At 39.6% G+C, this 17,999-nt stretch overlaps 1 protein-coding gene across 1 annotated transcript; it reads left to right on the top strand.

The window, feature by feature from the left end:
- The first annotated feature begins 616 nt into the window (after positions 1-616).
- On the top strand, positions 617-5,645 carry LOC119889777 (protein unc-13 homolog B-like). Its single transcript, XM_038700587.1, has 2 exons — positions 617-771; positions 4,014-5,645. Exons 1-2 carry the CDS (start codon positions 650-652, stop codon positions 4,297-4,299), a joined length of 408 nt encoding a protein of 135 aa, XP_038556515.1. The 5' UTR covers positions 617-649; the 3' UTR covers positions 4,300-5,645.
- Positions 5,646-17,999: the final 12,354 nt, after the last annotated feature.

Here is a 17,999-nt window from a genome sequence, read left to right as displayed (position 1 = left end):
TGTTCTGCAGTAGCACTTTATGCACTGTAGCCAGCAATCAGCTATAATCAGCTAGCAGCAGTAACTTGCCAGTTAGGTTACTATGGCAATCATATGTTTCTATTAAAGGAAAATCCATTATTAAAGGAGGAAGAGCTGCAGTTTAGGTTTTTTGTATTTGTTTTCTACACTTGTCTATTTCTGTGTGATTTTTCTACATTTCACAGAATTACTTTGGAAATCACCACAGAACTAAATGCAAAACCCCCCAAAACACTGTGCAATGGTCTGTTGTTTTTCTTTTTTAATGTTGGTGCAAAACAGTCTGCAAGTTTGATTTGTTGGCACTGACATCCAAAGATGTGTACCATTAATATTCCTGATAAGTGCAAATGTTTCTGCTATCAAATTCCATTGTACTTGCTCTGACAGTATCTTAGCATAACATTTTCTACAATTAGCCAGTTATCTGTGGGAATAAGATAAATATACTTGCCAAAATAGAAAATAGGGCCAGGAATACACCAGGGCCAGGAGTGTTTTTTCAGCATTAGTGTCTATCATAGATTTTCCTATAATTCTAATAAACAATATCCGATGTTGCTGATTATTATTTTCTCTGCATTTCTCAGTGGTCGCAGTGAACAACCTCATCTGGCAAACCAACGCCATGTTCCGGCCGTTTGTAGAGGTTAACGCCGTGGGACCACATCTGGCAGACAAGAAGCGCAAATTCAGCACCAAGACCAAGAATAACAATTGGTCACCAAAGTACAATGAAACATTCCAATAGTGAGTAATCGTGCTTCCTTTGTTTTAGTTAAAGAGTTTCTATATTATTTAGGATATTATCATTATTTGCAGCATTTTACCCACCTGCATACAATTTACAATATAGTGTGCAACATTCTGTACCTTAAATACTGCTGTACCTTCAAACTAGTTTTTTAATATGCTAACTGCACAGTACAGAAGAGCCTCCAGCAACTTAGGGCCCGTGTCCACCAAAAAGTTTTTTCTTGAGGCCAGGCCAATTCATTGCAATGGGAGGGACACGTTTTTATAGACGGGTTTCTGTGCAACGTCACACCCGAGATGTGTGCGCAACCAGGGGGCAGAAAGCAGCATTCTGTCCTCGCTGCACATCAGTTTAAACGGCATATCTAGCTGCAGTGTTGGGCAAATTACTCAGACATTGTAATGACTAACTTTTTACTTATTACTCATTTAAAAAGTAATAATATTACTTTACTTATTAATGGGTATTAAAAGTACATAGTCACGTTACTCATTCTGTTACAATGACTTTCAACCACAGCAATCCATAAAAGTGACGGGAAACCTGTTCAGCAATGTATTTTAGATATGAATCCACTTTATTGGAACAATAATTAAGCTGAGGACTCAACAACCAGACGAACTGAAAACACATGATACAGCATCCTCTGGTCTGAGGCTGCATCATATAGGCTATTAAAAAATAATTAAAAAACAAAGCAGGTCTTTCCCGACATTTTAACTGATCCCATATTCATAACAGCATCAATGAATATGATTTTTACAGTACATAACATTTCTTAACCTCACTGGCTGAAATAGAAAAAACAAAGCAAGTCTCTCCCGACTTTTTAAACTAATCACGTGACGTTATCCATAACAGCATCAATGAGGATGATTTTTACGAAGCATATAAAGTTTTTTTACGCCACTGTCTGAGATAAAAACAAACAATTAAGCAAGTGTCTTGACTTTTGAACTAAAGTTACTGTTTTGCACATGCATTTATAAGGGAAGTATTGCGTGCTTTTACAAAACACAATACGTTGATTAATGCCCCTCCCTCCTGCAGAGTGGATACGTCACTGGCAGTAACGTTAGTTGCCGGAGTTTCTCTCTACAGGCTAAGTTTCACGTTGCTTTAGCAGATGCTTCAATACAAAATTGTTCATGGTTGAAAGCTTTTTGCTGGTCTCACAGCATTTACAGAAGACCATGTTCTTTGCATCTCTGAGTGTGACACAGCTATGTTAGGCCTAATGGCAGTGTTTCAGCCTTTTCTTCATGCAGAGCAAGGGTCAGAGCATGTAGACCTAAGCCTACTTGCAGCACATCACCTCCACAGATATTATGTATTATAGCAACCAAAGCGCCTCAACCAAAAAAACGCTGCACCTCCAAAGCGCACCCTAGCGCACCCAGCCTGGCATTTTCAGCTGGTAAAAATGCTTTGGTTACAGTAGCCATGTTTCCATCAATGTTTTTTAATGCACATTTTGAAGTATCGCATTATAAGAAGTTGATGGAAACAGCAAAATTCTGAAAAAAAAAATCCTTAATTTCGCAAAAAGGTTTTTACACCAACTTGAAGTGCCTTTGTCGAAAACCAGTTAATGCGCTAAATGGGAGAAATACTTTTGCTGAATAAGTTCTGACGTAGCAAACTTGTAACTCGCGTCTGATAAGCTGTTTCCGCGTCTGTGTCTTACTGGATATTTCCATAATGTGCAGAGACATGGCTGGAAGCAGTTTGCCCGCTTGAAAAATGTTCCTGAGGACCAAATGCCATCAGTTCCATGCAGCTGGTTTTGTTTCTGATTTGGAACCCATATGTCTTGTATATTACAGCCATGTGTAACATCAACTGACGTAACTACACTTTCCTAGCCTGGTTTATTTGCTCCAAACCAGCTGATGGAAATGCATGTTTCCCATTTACTTTTTTTTCCGCTTAAAATTCACATTACAATTAGATGGAAACATGCCTAGTATATACCATATAATACTTGCAATACCTTACAGTTGAAGTCCTTCAATTGTTCTAAGCCAGTGATACTCAACTTACAGCCCGCAATAGGGTGCCAGGTGGCCTTCCATTTTTTTATTCACAATGAAAATAAATTGATTCACACTGAAACTACCAAAAAGACTGATGTTCACCAAATGGCCATTTGAGACTGACTCCCATAGTGAGTCTGTCTCCATGTTCCAGCAAAAATAATCATGTTTACAGCCTGGTACAAAGCACAGTTTTGGTCTCTAGAGTTAATTTTCCCATTCATGAAAACTATATAGGGAGCAAATTTTTATATAACTCACCTGATTTGTTATTATATTAAGGCTTAAAGTAATGTGTGGTCATTGTGAGTGACAGGTGGGTGCCATGTAAACCTGTTGCTTTGTCAGCTGTAGTCTGAACACACCATTAGGTAGAAACCCTCGCTCTTCCCCGGCTCCAACCGCTCAATAAAATGCGGTCACCTCTGGCCCAAAACAAACAAGATGGCGATGGCCATAATGCTTCAAAACTGTTGTCCACAAATCAATGGGTGACGTTAGTAAATGTTCAATTTCACTTGGGAAGTTGCATATTAGCCTATCAGTGATCTCTGCAGTGTGCAGAAAGGGTGACACTTTCTGCGAAAAGGTAACGTACACCTGATGCGTATGGCAAATGGGAGAAGTTTGGCTTCAGAAAACTTCACCAAAAATACTTGTTAAAGTTTAGGAACAGGTCATGGTTTGGGATGAAATAAAAAATCAAGCCTTGACTTTTGGTTTCACACGGGACACCAACAGACACTTCTGGGAGAAAGTCCTTTGTCTGACCCATCAATCTGCCCCGACCTCCTCCCTACAGGGACTCTGTCCCTGGCCCCTGGCTTTGTGTCATTTTGTGTAAGTGGCTCATGGGCAAATCAAGTTGAGTATCCTTGTTCATATCAAAGAATAGAATGCAATTACTTTACCAGCACTTCTGCTCATTGCATTGAAACTGTAGAAGGAAGTCAAGAGAATGCTTTAGCAATCCTAGCATAGACTTGTGCCCTATTTGTCCATTTAGTACAGGCTACTTTTAAGTGGCTTAAAAACTGCTTGACAGTATCTGAACTGTCATGTTATGGTAAACCCTACATTTTTATGATCTATGCAGGTTGAACAATTTCTAAACTTATTGAATACTACAGTAGAGTAAAACTCTACATATTTGAACTCTTGAGTTTGACCTTTCTGATCTCACCGTGTCATTTCTCCAGTGTTCTAAGTAATGAACATGGTCCAGAGGCGTACGAGCTGCACGTCTCAGTAAAGGACTACTGCTTTGCCCGCGAGGACCGTGTCATCGGCATGACGGTCATCCAGCTCCGAGAGCTGGCGGACAAGGGCAGCTGCTCCGCCTGCTACCCCCTGATGAAGAGCATCTCCATGGACGAAACTGGCCTCACCATCATGAGGATACTCTCTCAAAGGACCAACGATGAGGTGGCCAAGGAGTTTGTGCGTCTTAAGACAGACACACGCTCGGCAGAGGAAGTGTCGTAATGTGGAGCAAAAATGCAGTATTAAAAATTGTTGTGTTGTCTTAGGTGAGAGATAAAGAGAAAAAGGAGAGAGCAGTAGCAACAGTTGTTCTTTCTGGATAGCTGGAGAATGAGATTGTCCAAAGAGAAGCCGAGAAGGCACAAATGTGGCAAGGCAGCAAGACAGTGAGAGAGAGAGTTGTGTTTGTTTGTTTGTTTTTGTGCATGTGCGTAAAACATCTGTTGGAATGTTCATTTTAAAACTACAGTATGTACAAGTGTTTACTTACCGTATGCTTACTATTAAGTACTATATTCTACGAGTTATGTTAACGAGACATGAAATACCTTTTGTACAACATTTAGTCTTTTTGAACAGAGATTTGTTCCAATAAAGTGCCAAACCAGTGAAAAAAGAACAAAACCAACGTATATGAATTATGGTGAACTTTGTATGTTTGAAATTTGCTCAGTTATTTTGTCCGGTGTAAGTCATTTTCTGACCGTGTGGCGTTTTGATTGTTGCAAAGTCTTTCATTTTGCACCCTCGTTTTTTGGCTTCACGTTCTTCCACACGGCACTGTTGTGCATGTCCTCTTCTCGGTCATGTCTCTCCCATGATTCCACAGTGACCACCGAGCAGGGTCCTGTCCCCTTGCCTTCAAACTGTTTGTATTTTAAGTCGACCTGAAAATAGACCATGTTTTTTTAAATGGCGATGACTGCTATGTAAACCTTCATAGGTGTTTGTAATTTTATAACCATGACAACAATGACGACAGCCTCCAGTGCTAACAGTCTTAGCAAAAAGGATGGAAATGTTTTCTTTTTCTTTGGCTTTTTGTTCCTTCTTTTTGGCCATCAGCTTCCAGCCTTTCTGAATGACCACTGTGAACATGAGCTTTGGAAGGCAAGCTTACATGACATTGCTGACAGTTTGATATTATTGTTTCATATTTTTCCGATAACTTTGTTCCTGATAAACTGCCAAAGTTACATAAAATATTTGTACAAAAGCAATCCATTACATGTATGAAGATATATATGTACATGTGATCTATTACTTTTTCAATGCTTAATATTTGATTATTGATAGGGTGGTACTAAGATTTTATTTTTTTTATTTCCTGTGAAGCTGTTAACCAATATGAAAGTTGCACATGCTACTTTACACATTAGTTATATCAGCTTCTGTCACTGGAATTATTTTTCTTCATAAAGGAAAGAGTCTAACATTTGGTAAATATGCAACATTCCTATGTATTGCACTGATGGCGAATTGTATGTCATGTAAATATATTTAGTGAGATATTGTACAAAAGTCTACTTTTCTTCAATGTGCATAAAGTATGTGCAAATGTGTTAAAACATCTGGGTTATTTTGAACAATCTTCCTGTAAGCATCCGATCATTTCTGAGGTCATTTTGCAATTGAATCTTCAGGTTCAGGTAAGTAATTAGAACTAACCTGCCAACTGATATTCATACAAATTCATTGCACCTGCTTTCTTGCATTTTGTGTTGAGAGCTACAATATGAAAATGAAAAGATATTATCTACTTTTGGGGAACAGTTTGCACAAAGTTTGCATACAATTCTGTCATGAACTGTATGCGTTATTCAGTTGCATCCAAAGTGGCTCAGGCTCAGCAAATCAGCAACCAATTAATGCCATTAAGAGGAAAAATAAGCTGTGTTGAACGTGAAAATTAATTAATAAATAAATTATTTTAAAATAATATAACCTCTTAAAAAGTATTCCAACAATTTAACATGACTTTTCATAACTTTGGAAGTCACGATGGATGGGGTGTATAAAAAGGATAAAAAACGATGCAGATCAGAACCAGAGGTCATCTTTTTTATTTAGAAACTTGGTGCCTACATTACCCACAATTCAACTCGACTGACAGTCAAGGTGTAGCAGGCTAGTAGCAGCTAACGTGGCTTCAAGTTACTAGTCTCAAGCAGAGATGAGGAGCGGGCAACAGAGGTCTGGTAAGGTCACTTCTTTGTATTTTCCAACCATCATCACTTGAGGCATACTTCACACTGCTCCCTCTGGATCCATCAAAGGCTTTGTATATTTTTTTCACATATCTAGTAGAACCTCATGCGCTGACAAACTTTGAGGTCTAAATTCGGTGGAGTACCCCTTAAAATTTTAGAAACATCTTTCTATACACCATAAAGCACATTTTCCACTACTAAACAAATTTTAACTGTGTCTTCCAATGATCTTGCAATAAGACATTTAATGGCTAATTTTACACATATCAGATTGCAGGTGAACACACTCAAGCCCAGAGAGTTTATGCCAGCCTCATACACTGCTCAAAAAAATAAAGGGAACACTTAAACAACACAATGTAACTCCAAGTCAATCACACTCCTGTGAAATCAAACTGTCCACTTAGGAAGCAACACTGATTGACAATCAATTTCACATGCTGTTGTGCAAATGGAATAGACAGGTGGAAATTATAGGTAATTAGACACTCCCAATAAAGGAGTGGTTCTGCAGGTGGTGACCACAGACCACTTCTCAGTTCCTATGCTTCCTGCTTCCTGGCTGATGTTTTGGTCACTTTTGAATGCTGGCGGTGTTTTCACTCTAGTGGTAGCATGAGACGGAGTCTACAACCCACACAAGTGGCTCAGGTAGTGCAGCTCATCCAGGATGGCACATCAATGTGAGCTGTGGCAAGAAGGTTTGCTGTGTCTGTCAGCGTAGTGTCCAGAGCATGGAGGCGCTACCAGGAGACAGGCCAGTACATCAGGAGACGTGGAGGAGGACGTGGGAGGGTAACAGCCCAGCAGCAGGACCGCTACCTCCGCCTTTGTGCAAGGAGGAGCAGGAGGAGCACTGCCAGAGCCCTGCAAAATGACCTCCAGCAGGCCACAATTGTGCATGTGTTGGCTCAAACGGTCAGAAACAGACTCCATGAGGGTGGTATGAGGGCCCGACGTCCACAGGTGGGGGTTGTCCTTACAGCCCAACACCGTGCAGGATGCAAGATTGGCAAATTCGCTGAGAAAGATGAAAGCAGGTTCACACTGAACACATGTGACAGACGTGACAGAGTATGGAGATGCCGTGGAGAACGTTCTGCTGCCTGCAACATCCTCCAGCATGAAGCGGTGGGTCAGTAATGGTGTGGGGTGGCATTTCTTTGGGGGGCCGCACAGCACTTCATGTCCTCGCCAGAGGTAGCCTGACTGCCATTAGGTACCGAGATGAGATCCTCAGACCCCTTGTGAGACCATATGCTGGTGCGGTTGGCCTTGGGTTCCTCCTAATGCAAGACAATGCTAGACCATATGTGGCTGGAGTGTGTCAGCAGTTCCTGCAAGAGGAAGGCATTGATGCTATGGACTGGCCCGCCCGTTCCCCAGTCCTGAATCCAATTGAGCACATCTGGGACATCATGTCTCGCTCCAACCACCAACGCCACGTTGCACCACAGACTGTCCAGGAGTTGGCAGATGCTTTAGTCCAGGTCTGGGAGGAGATCCCTCAGGAGACCATCCGCCACCTCATCAGGAGCATGCCCAGGCGTTGTAGGGAGGTCATACAGGCACGTGGAAGCCACACACACTACTGAGCCTCATTTGACTTGTTTTAAGGACATTACATCAAAGTTGGATTGGCCTGTAGTGTGGTTTTCCACTTTGATTTTGAGTGTGACTCCAAATCCAGACCTCCATGGGTTGATAGATTTGATTTCCATTGATAATTTTTGTGTGATTTTGTTGTCAGCACATTCAACTATGTAAAGAAAGGAGTATTTAATGAGATTATTTCATTCATTCAGATCTAGGATGTGTTATTTTAGTGTTCCCTTTATTTTTTTGAGCAGTGTACTAAAGAGCATTGTGCCATTTTAAAACATGTAAAGAGTATCCCTAAAATTAAAGAATCTTGATGTGTTTTAACTATGGGATTGACTATTGGCTGCTGGAGCCATTCCCTCCCCGTCTGCTGCATATCATTTTCCTAGTGGTGTCTGCACATGGGATCTGAGACCTGTTAGCATTTTGATGTTTACTCTTTGAAAAACACCTGCAGATACTTTTACAAGATACTGTAATCCTTTGCACCAAACATGAAGGCTTTACTATTTTTGTGATTTCATGGTGCCTGAGATGAGTGTTTCCAGATCAGTTATGCTCTACTTACTGTCAGTCATTCGAAACCCACAGGAAGAAATGGCAGAAATAATCCCTCAAAAATCCTACAGAAACATGTCACCTGCAAAAACCACTCCATGTCTTTTTATTTGGGCCATCTATGTTCCTTCAGAGAGCAGTTAATTTCTTGCTAAATGTTGCCTAAAGCTCAACACTGTAAAGCCCCATGTAAAACAAAAAGTGCACTTTTCTTTTCATGCTAAAACACTGGCAAATAGACCGATAACAAAGCTGCTTTAAAAGCTCAATCCCTTAAAGCAGTAGTGCAACATTTTGTGAAATACACTTTGTTTTATGCGTTAGAAACAATAGATACCACTTCATATCTATGTGCTTCATAGCAGAAGCCATATTATCTTAGATTAGCATATAGCAGGGGTTGGCAAATAAGTCTGGCATTGGGCCAAATTTTTTTCAAGTCATTAGATGGTGGGCCAGAACATAATGAATTTATCATTTATACAGGTGCTGGTCATATAATTAGAACATTATCAAAAAGTTGATTTATTTCAGTAATTCCATTCAAAAAGTGAAACCTGTATAATGTATACATTCATTCAAGTGTTCATTCCTTTTCATTTTGATGATTATAACTGACAACTAATGAAAACCCCAAAATCAGTATCTCCGGAAAAAATTAGAATATTGTGAAAAGGTTCAATATTGAAGACACCTCGTGCCACACTCTAATCAGCTAATTAACTCAAAACCTTTAAATGGTCTCTCACACTAGTTCTGTAGGCTACACAATCATGGGGAAGACTACTGACTTGACAGCTGTCCAAAAGATGACCATTGACACCTTGCACAAGGAGGACAAGACACAAAAGGTCATTTGCTAAAGAGGCTGGCTGTTCACAGAGCTCTGTGTCCAAGCACATTAATAGAGAGGCGAAGGGAAGGAAAAGGTGTGGTAGACAAAAAGTGTACAAGCAGTAGGGATAACCGCACCATGGAGAGGATTGTGAGACAAAACCCATTCAAAAATATGGGGGAGATTCACAAAGAGTGGACTGCAGCTGGAGTCAGTGCTTCAAGAACCACCACGCACAGACGTATGCAAGACATGGGTTTCAGCTGTCGCTTTCCTTGTGTCAAGCCACTCTTGAACAAGACACAGCGTCAGAAGCGTCTCGCCTGGGCTAAAGACAAAAAGGACTGGACTGTTGCTGAGTGGTCCAAAGTTATGTTCTCTGATGAAAGTAAATTTTTCATTTCCTTTGGAAATCAAGGTCCCAGAGTCTGGAGGAGGAGAGGAGAGGCACAGAATCCACGTTGCTTGAAGTCCAGTGTAAAGTTTCCACAGTCAGTGATGGTTTAGGGTGCCATGTCATCTGCTGGTGTTGGTCCACTGTGTTTTCTGAGGTCCAAGGTCAACGCAGGCGTCTACCAGGAAGTCTTAGAGCACTTCATGCTTCCTGCTGCTGACCAACTTTATGGAGATGCAGATTTCATTTTCCAACAGGACTTGGCACCTGCACACAGTGCCAAAGCTACCAGTACCTGGTTTAAGGACCATTGTATCCCTGTTCTTAATTGGCCAGCAAACTCGCCTGACCTTAACCCTATAGAAAATCTATGGAGAAGAGGAAGATGTGATACGCCAGACCCAACAATGCAGAAGAGCTGCAGGCCACTATCAGAGCAACCTGGGCTCTTATAACACCTGAGCAGTGCCACAACTCCATGCCAATTCAGGCAAAAGGAGCCCCAACTAAGTATTGAGTGCTGTACATGCTCATACTTTTCATGTTCATACTTTTCAGTTGGCCAACACTTCTAAAAATCCTTTTTTTGTATTGGTCTTAAGTAATATTCTAATTTTCGGAGATACTGAATTTGGGATTTTCATTAGTTGTCAGTTTCATTCATCACAATTAAATGAAATAAACACTTGAAATATATCAGTCTGTGTGTAATGAACGAATATAATATCCAAGTTTCACTTTTTGAATGGAATTACTGAAATAAATCAACTTTTTGATGATATTCTAATTATATGACCAGCACCTGTAATCCACCATTTACTGTGTGCCTGTTCAGCTCAGTCAGTAGTGCACAGGATTCCCGGTCAAAGGGATGTATGTTCAATTCCTTCTTGTTGCTAGTGTTATTTTTCTCCCTTTTCAACAAATTGATTATGAAGAGATTGTTTTACATGTTCACGTAAGCATGTACAGGAGTGTGTTCCCCCACGCGATTGGTCCATATCATCCTATGGACGCTTATTTTCATTTCCCCAGTATCTCCAGGCAGAAGAAATTCCTGCATTTCTCATTCAGGGAAATCTGATCTCACGTTATCTGACAGGTTTTTCAGAGGTGTGTCAAGAAAGCCACAGACTCTTTTGAATTTCCTTCATAAATTTCCAAAGTAAAAGCTCTCAATTAAACACAACATAAAGTACTGCTGCAAAGACATTATCGCGCTTTTATTTTGTAGGCACAATTACTTAAGAGGAAGTGATTATGTGAGTAACATTTGCTCCCATGACTGAGATCATGGTTTAGGCACCAGCCGCTATAATGTTTTTTTTTGCCACTATCAAAGTAATATTGCCACGGGCCAGATATTATTGCTGACCCGCAGGCCGCCTATTGCCGACCACTGGCATATACTGTAGACTGGAAACTGTTAAACTAGCCTGGCTCTGTCCCATAGGCGTCGCTAGACATGTTTTTAAAGGGGCATGTGCCCCTGTATTCATGAGTTGTGCCCCAGTAAAATGGTCAAGGCCCCTTGGCATCATTTTTGGACATGTGGGGCTCCGCGGTCAAGTTAGCAACAAAACATCTGCAACGTCCGGTCAAGTTAACGGTAATAAATATGCAAAGTCTGGTTACACTTTCAAAATAAAACTACTGGTTAACAGGGAGTCGGCATGTTGTTAACGTAAACCATCGCAACAAAACATGTCAAACGTGAAAGTGAGGGTTTACAGTGTTGATAAGAGGATGAAGAGGGACTATCCGGGCACAAGAAGAGAAAAAAACTCAACAGTAATGTTAATGTGCAGCTGTAGGAATCTGCCCAGTTTTGCTAACCCTGCTGGGCAGTGCATCTCTTGGTCTGTCAGTCCAGACAACACATAGATGTGATGCAACTCCTAGAGCTGCAACTAATGATTATTTTTGTAGTCGACTAATCTGTTAATGTCATGGGCTACGTTTCTATTCAGTTTAAACACTCCCAAAACAAGGCCAAAAAACACAGGTGATTCACTTCCATGAAGTTTATTGGGGATCTTGTGAAACTGTAACACAGTACAATGAGACTGTTAAAGCTAAACACACAGTATCAAAGTAAACAGCACTGCTTAGCTAACATAGCTGTGTAGCTTATAAGATGAAACACAATCTAACAATTTTTTATTAGTCGACTAGTCATGATTATGTTTGTCACCCTCTAACCCTAACCCTAATTAAACCATTTAACTAACTATCTTTAACATAAATTATTTATCTCCAACACACAGACTGTACTAGCTCACGTTACCATTAAGTGAATGAGGTTTACTATTCAGAATGAACACTAGTCACTAAGTCACTGATTTACTATTGCACTTAACGTGTTTGCTAACACAACTAAAAGAGCATTCTCTTAGCCAGCATCATCCATGAGACCTTAAAACCAAGAATGCAAAGAACAATGGAGAGGCTGCTCCAAGATAACAGCCAGGCTTTATCACCCAAAACAATAAGTTCATAATCTGATTTATTGCAAAGTAGATTTTAACTTTAAAACTTTTTTAAAAACGATTTTACTATACTATATAAAATAAATGTACATTAAAAACAAGTACTATAACCACAACTGTACACTAACAATGTAATGTCTATTTAGAATAATAAAGCAACAGCCCCCTTTCATAATACCTCTGTAGTTTATTTTTCCAATGTGCTTATAAGTTTTATAAGTGGAGAATGTTCTGTAGGCTACATCACGAGCCAGGTGTTTCTTGATTTACTTTAAAATGTTAAACCATTAATCAGATTATAAAGACAGAATAACAGCAGTACGGACATTGAAACTATCTTACAGTTGTGGCCTTTCCTCTGTTGCTCTGTTGTTGCTGCTGCAGTGATCTGAGTAACTGGGACCAGAGGGCTCTGGGGGCTTGACTGGCCGGCCGGCTGGCACCACTAACCTCACGGACACTTGTGGAACTGCATAACTCTCCCCTTTCATAAGCCTGAAACTTAAGCATAGATAATAAATAATAATAATGTGATCAGCTCCATCAGGCACACTGGCTCCCCCAGGTTTCCTTTAATACATTTTCAAAGGTAAAATACTATTTATACTATGACTAAAAATGTGAGCAACGCCCATGCTCTGTCCAAAGGTAACAAAGTCCAGCAGTACAGCTTAAACTTTATATATAAAGTTATCTCTTTTTTAAAATCTATTAAATTTCTAAGAGAAGATATGATGTATTAACTAGTCAGTGAGATGTTGGTAAGGGATTTTTTTTTGTTATTGCTACAGTATCTGCATGTGGCAATTGAATAGTTTAGGATATGGTTAATGATTAGAATGAATTGTGGTTAGTTGAGAAAAATCTTGAAACAAGGAGGAGACAACTACACGCTGCTTAATCTGATCTTTTTTTGACATATTGCCTTCTTCAGGATAAAAATACACTTTATCTGAATGAAAAATGTCATTTATAGGGCCGATGATTTAAATCAATGTTGTTACAGGACAATCAAAATTAATAAAGATCCAGACTGTACAGGTCATTCAATACCATGAAGTGTTAGAATAACTAATACAGCAGCCAATATAATAGCTACAGTATAATAGCTATGGATATTAGATACCTTTCTGAATTGAAAGGTATTGAGTAGAGGACAAAGAAATGCTGTGAGAAGAAGAGAAAACCACTGCGTCGAATAAGTTGAACATTGTCAGTTACTGAGAATGTCATTTTTTACTAACTACAAAAGCCCATACTATTAAAAGAACATATTGAAATAAACACACTGTAGCTAACAGTGTGACATTACAGAGTCATGACAATATTTAGTGCATTTGAATGTGTCTGAATTTAGATTACAATTATATTACAGGAATGCCAGTCACACCAGCTTGTTTCCTCACTGTGTAATCAGAGATTGTGAAAGTAGGAAGATAAAAGAGGAAAACACACACAAAAGAGCTAGGAACTCTCCTTCATGTGCTCCCCAGAAGGGAGGGAAAACAGAGGAATTCACTAACCTGACTCATCCTACAGTAGAGCTGCCAAGATGCAGAATTACATCAACTTTGACTTCTACAACCTTGACCTCTCATTTGCATATTGTCAACTCCTTCAGGAATTTTTAGTCGTCATCTGCGGCATATTTCAAAGGACAAACTGAGGGTGGGCAAATTCTGATCTCTAAGGATGAGCTTTGTTGATATAATTTATGGTAAAATGATGACCATGTAGTTAACCTCACGGCCCTATCTTTGCACGTTTGCCCGTGTGTGTGTGTGTGTGTTCATGCACAAGGTCTGGCAAGCAGCTCTTACTAATGATACTTTGGATTACAGTGCTAGAATAAAGCCTAGATGAATTCCAGGGGCGGTTAATTGGGCATATGACAGGGGCATATAACAGCAGTGAAACTCAACAAGAGGAGGATACATTATCCAGAAGTTATGGGCCACGTGAACATGTCCATCTGTGTGATAATGTAATGCAGCCAGCTGTTATGTATGAGTAACAGCCCAACAGACGTGAAGCATCCAACCTGGCCTTTTCTGTGTCCTTCAAAGCAGAGGGCTGTTTATTCTTCAGGGGAAGATTGATTAAGCTCACAACAAGGGTGGGATAAGTAATTCACAGCAGGGAGTTTTTTCCAGATCCAAACTAGTGGGTTTCTAACCTTCAGGCACACATCTATAAATCTGATATAATGCATTACATTTATTAAAGTTAGTTTATATCGCTGCTTCATGTAATATGATACAACATGATAATATGCAATACGCAAGAGAACACAACCTGATCCAGTACACAGTATACAATAAAGAAATCAAATGCAATTAGAATGCAAAGAAACACAATGCAATACTAAATTAAAACACAACATAAAAAGGAACAAGGTACAAGGTTGTTTATTTGTCATTATACAGCAAAAGGCTGCATAACGAAATGAAATTTGTAGTTCCTCCATGCTACACACACAACCATTGTTCGAATTACGGGGAGATTAGGGGGTGTCTAACCCCCCAAAAGAAGCAAAAACAACAGTTCAGGGGCGTCTTTCTTACCTGTAATTGTAAATATTACAATGTATTTCCCATGTTCATGCCTTATATTCAAGAATCTTGAAATACGATTTTAGACACCATTAAAAATGGACCACCATTTCGTAACCTTTATGTTAGTTGAACGTCTTGTCTGTCCACATCACATGCTGGTGGAGACATTGTATCTAGCTTCTTTAAAACACTTAACTTTTCTACCTTCAGAGTTTTGTAATTAGCATTTCTTTTACATAAAATGAGCCATCTGATGTTAGCTAGCTGACATATTATTTCATTACCTCTGTATCCATATTTTATGTAATTGTCAGTTAACACTGGTGCTTATACTCATGAACAGTGAAACAGAGGATTAGTTATTGTAGAGAAACATTTTGACATTAATATAGAGTTCGTTATTTCATTTTAAGTCTTTTGTGAGTCTTTTTTACAATAAGCAGCCATTTGTTTTCGCTGTGAAATTCAGGAGTTTTACCTGGCTAGGTAAACGTTAAAATCCAGATTTGTTATTTCAAATGTATTCAGTTTCAGTTTTATTTAAGTAGCGCCAATTCATAACAAAAGTCATCTCATTGCACTTTTTATATAGAGCAGGGAGGAGATCCAACAATTCACAATTCCACTAACAAGAGTAAGTTGAAACTTATAACTTGAAATGATAAGAATTAGGAATTAGAGATGATAATGCAGACTGTATTTTATGATAGTGTCTTTGATTCTGGTTCAGCTTTGTGTGGGTCTTTGAGCGTTTTGATGGTCTGCTGTTGTGTGTTTTGTTTTGACCTCTGACTACAAAGGTTGTCGTGTGGGGCACCCATAAACTGGTGTAATGAATTTGATTTATCATCTACAGACTGATGACATTAGTTAAATAAGCGAGGATATTGTAAGCATTGTAAGATTTTAGTTCACTGTCACACATGCGCTGTACTGGGTTTCCTTTATGATCTGGAAAAAAAGTTGCTAAAAGAAGCAAGTAAGTGCATGAATGCAAACTAAACTGAATTGCTGTTGGAGGTATGCATGTGAATTTTATAATGATATATTTGTCAGTACTGCATTAAAGAAAATGTGGTAAGAGCCTGATATCTATGAAAACAAGCAACACATTCTTATACATTCCAGGTAGATTTAATAAACCAAGTGGGTGCTATGTGAACGATTTAATTTATGAGATATTAAAATGCCTACATTCCCAGCACACCACCAGACTATTTTTATTTCTCATAGCATTAAAAAGCACAGGTTTAGTGGCTCTGGACACCTCCCTAGATATTTCTTTCATTCTGGCAGACAGACCTTTTTCAAAGCAGGACAATTAACTTGTCAAACCTAGCTAATAACATTTAAAATGGCTGCATCTCTTTTAAGTGTTCCAGAGCCAGGTTCACTGTGCATATAGCACTACATTTACCCTCTGCCATTTTGTTTGAGTGTCCTTAATTCTTAGTGTGATTTTCATTCACTATATAGTGCCCTCACAAATTCCCCACAATGGAAACCTGAAGAGAAAAAAAACAGACAATGGTTTAGTATTGAAGACAAGAGATAATGGCTTTACAATGTGGTTTATCGGCTATTTTTTCCACCCTCCAACTATTAAGATCCCCTCTGGTATTTTCTGTCAAGGCTACAGATGACCTGCCCATAATGTTTGTAATGCCACATAAAATGCCAATTTCCCACAATGGAATTAAAAGCAGTGTCCATGGCATGTTCACATTTTCATACATTTGCACGTAGATGTGCATTACACACAGTCATCATTAGTTATTTTTTACACCTGTGTTTGACAAGTGAAAATGTCTAGAGAACCCGGAGAAAGTCACTCACACAGTATCACTGTGACAAGTCGTCCAGGTCTCTGGCCCATTTCATCTCCCCCGCGGCTTTCCCCCTCCCTCTCTATCACTGCTGTTTTGTGCTTCTCCTTTTCTCCTTCTCCTTTAATAAATCATCAGGACCATGTGTTTGTGTGTGTGTAATATATACAGTATGTGCTATAAGAAAGATAACATTGTGTGACCTATACCGTCAATGTGGATATACTGTGTGTGTGTTGTGTCCCCATGAACTACAGTATATACATAGTATGTGATTAAATATGTGTTTTAAGTGTGTCCTATGGGTGTACGTGTGCCCTGCCCTCTCTCCCTAACCATTCTGGGTGAGTGTAATTACAGAGTTATGTGTCTCAGTGGGCACGGGAGCCTGCTATTAAACAGAGGTCTACAGCCACAATGGGTAAGCAAGAGCCAGCCATTACACCACAAAGGTGGACACTATAGTTGTTGAGCACTAAGTAACGCAGCACCTTAGAGACACAAGGTGGGATCTGATGGTCATTAGACACGGTAATGGATTGTTGCAGCGACCCCTGTAAGGGCGTGTGGGATAACAGCACTGCCGTTTCGACCCTGATAGATGAGACGTTGAAATGAAGCATGACACTGAGCAGCCAACCGTTAGCGTGTAGTTGGTGCAAACAATGCTGTGAATGCCTCTGCTGGTAGACAGTTTTATAGCAAACACACATGACGACAAGGGCGGGGGAAACATAATTTATTTCCCTCTGCGATACAGTCATCTGGGTGTAGTTTTCAGTTGACTGCGCACAGTTTCATTTTGCAGCTTTTGATTAAAAAGACGTGCCTGCATCCAGAATCTTGTCGCCAGATTGCTCAAATGGGAAGTATATCACTTTGATTTGACAAATCATTACATTTTAAAGCCCACAGATGTCTTATCTCTATCAGGCATTTTCAAAAACAGCTCAATTGGGCCCCTGAAACAGTAAATATCAACAATCTCTTGTTTTGTTCCAGAGGTCTGGGGCCCTTGAATCATTTGTATGGCGCCCCTAAGTACTTTGCATGAAGCTTTAGTTAAGGGGTAAATAAAATCAGATTGAGTTTCTCCCTGTTTTTGCCGCCTTTTTAAAGAACAACCAGAATTGGACTTATATATCTTTCTGTTTCTGTCTGGCTCTGCACTGGGCCACTGATGAAACACCACAGAGGCATTATTTGTATTCCTCACTCATAAATCACCTGCATGATTTCAAAGAAAGAACAAAGGACATGGCTAGCACAGCAAGTATCTATCCAACTCCATCTTTATCTCATGGGAGTCCACACACTCAGACTATGCCAACTGCATTGTATACCGTTTTTTTCTTACAGCTGCAGTCAGTGAATGCAGCATTCATTTAGATCTGAGAGAAAGTAAACGTTTTTCATGTTATGCCTAATATATTTCTGTCTCATGAAATGCTGT

The sequence above is a fragment of the Micropterus salmoides genome, unplaced genomic scaffold (genome assembly GCF_014851395.1).
Source record: "Micropterus salmoides isolate LMB-PRFRI ecotype aquatic unplaced genomic scaffold, ASM1485139v1 Ms_hic_scaffold_6, whole genome shotgun sequence".
Lineage (NCBI taxonomy): Eukaryota > Metazoa > Chordata > Actinopteri > Centrarchiformes > Centrarchidae > Micropterus > Micropterus salmoides.
This window is presented reverse-complemented; position numbering and strand designations above follow the sequence as displayed.

What these genes read in the sequence shown, in the direction of transcription:
- LOC119889777 (XM_038700587.1), top strand. Translation starts at nt 650, where the DNA reads ATGTTCCGGCCGTTTGTAGAGGTTAACGCCGTGGGACCACATCTGGCA. An exon ending in TACAATGAAACATTCCAATA is followed by an intron (nt 772 to 4,013) that starts GTGAGTAATCGT and finishes TCATTTCTCCAG; the next exon opens with TGTTCTAAGTAATGAACATG.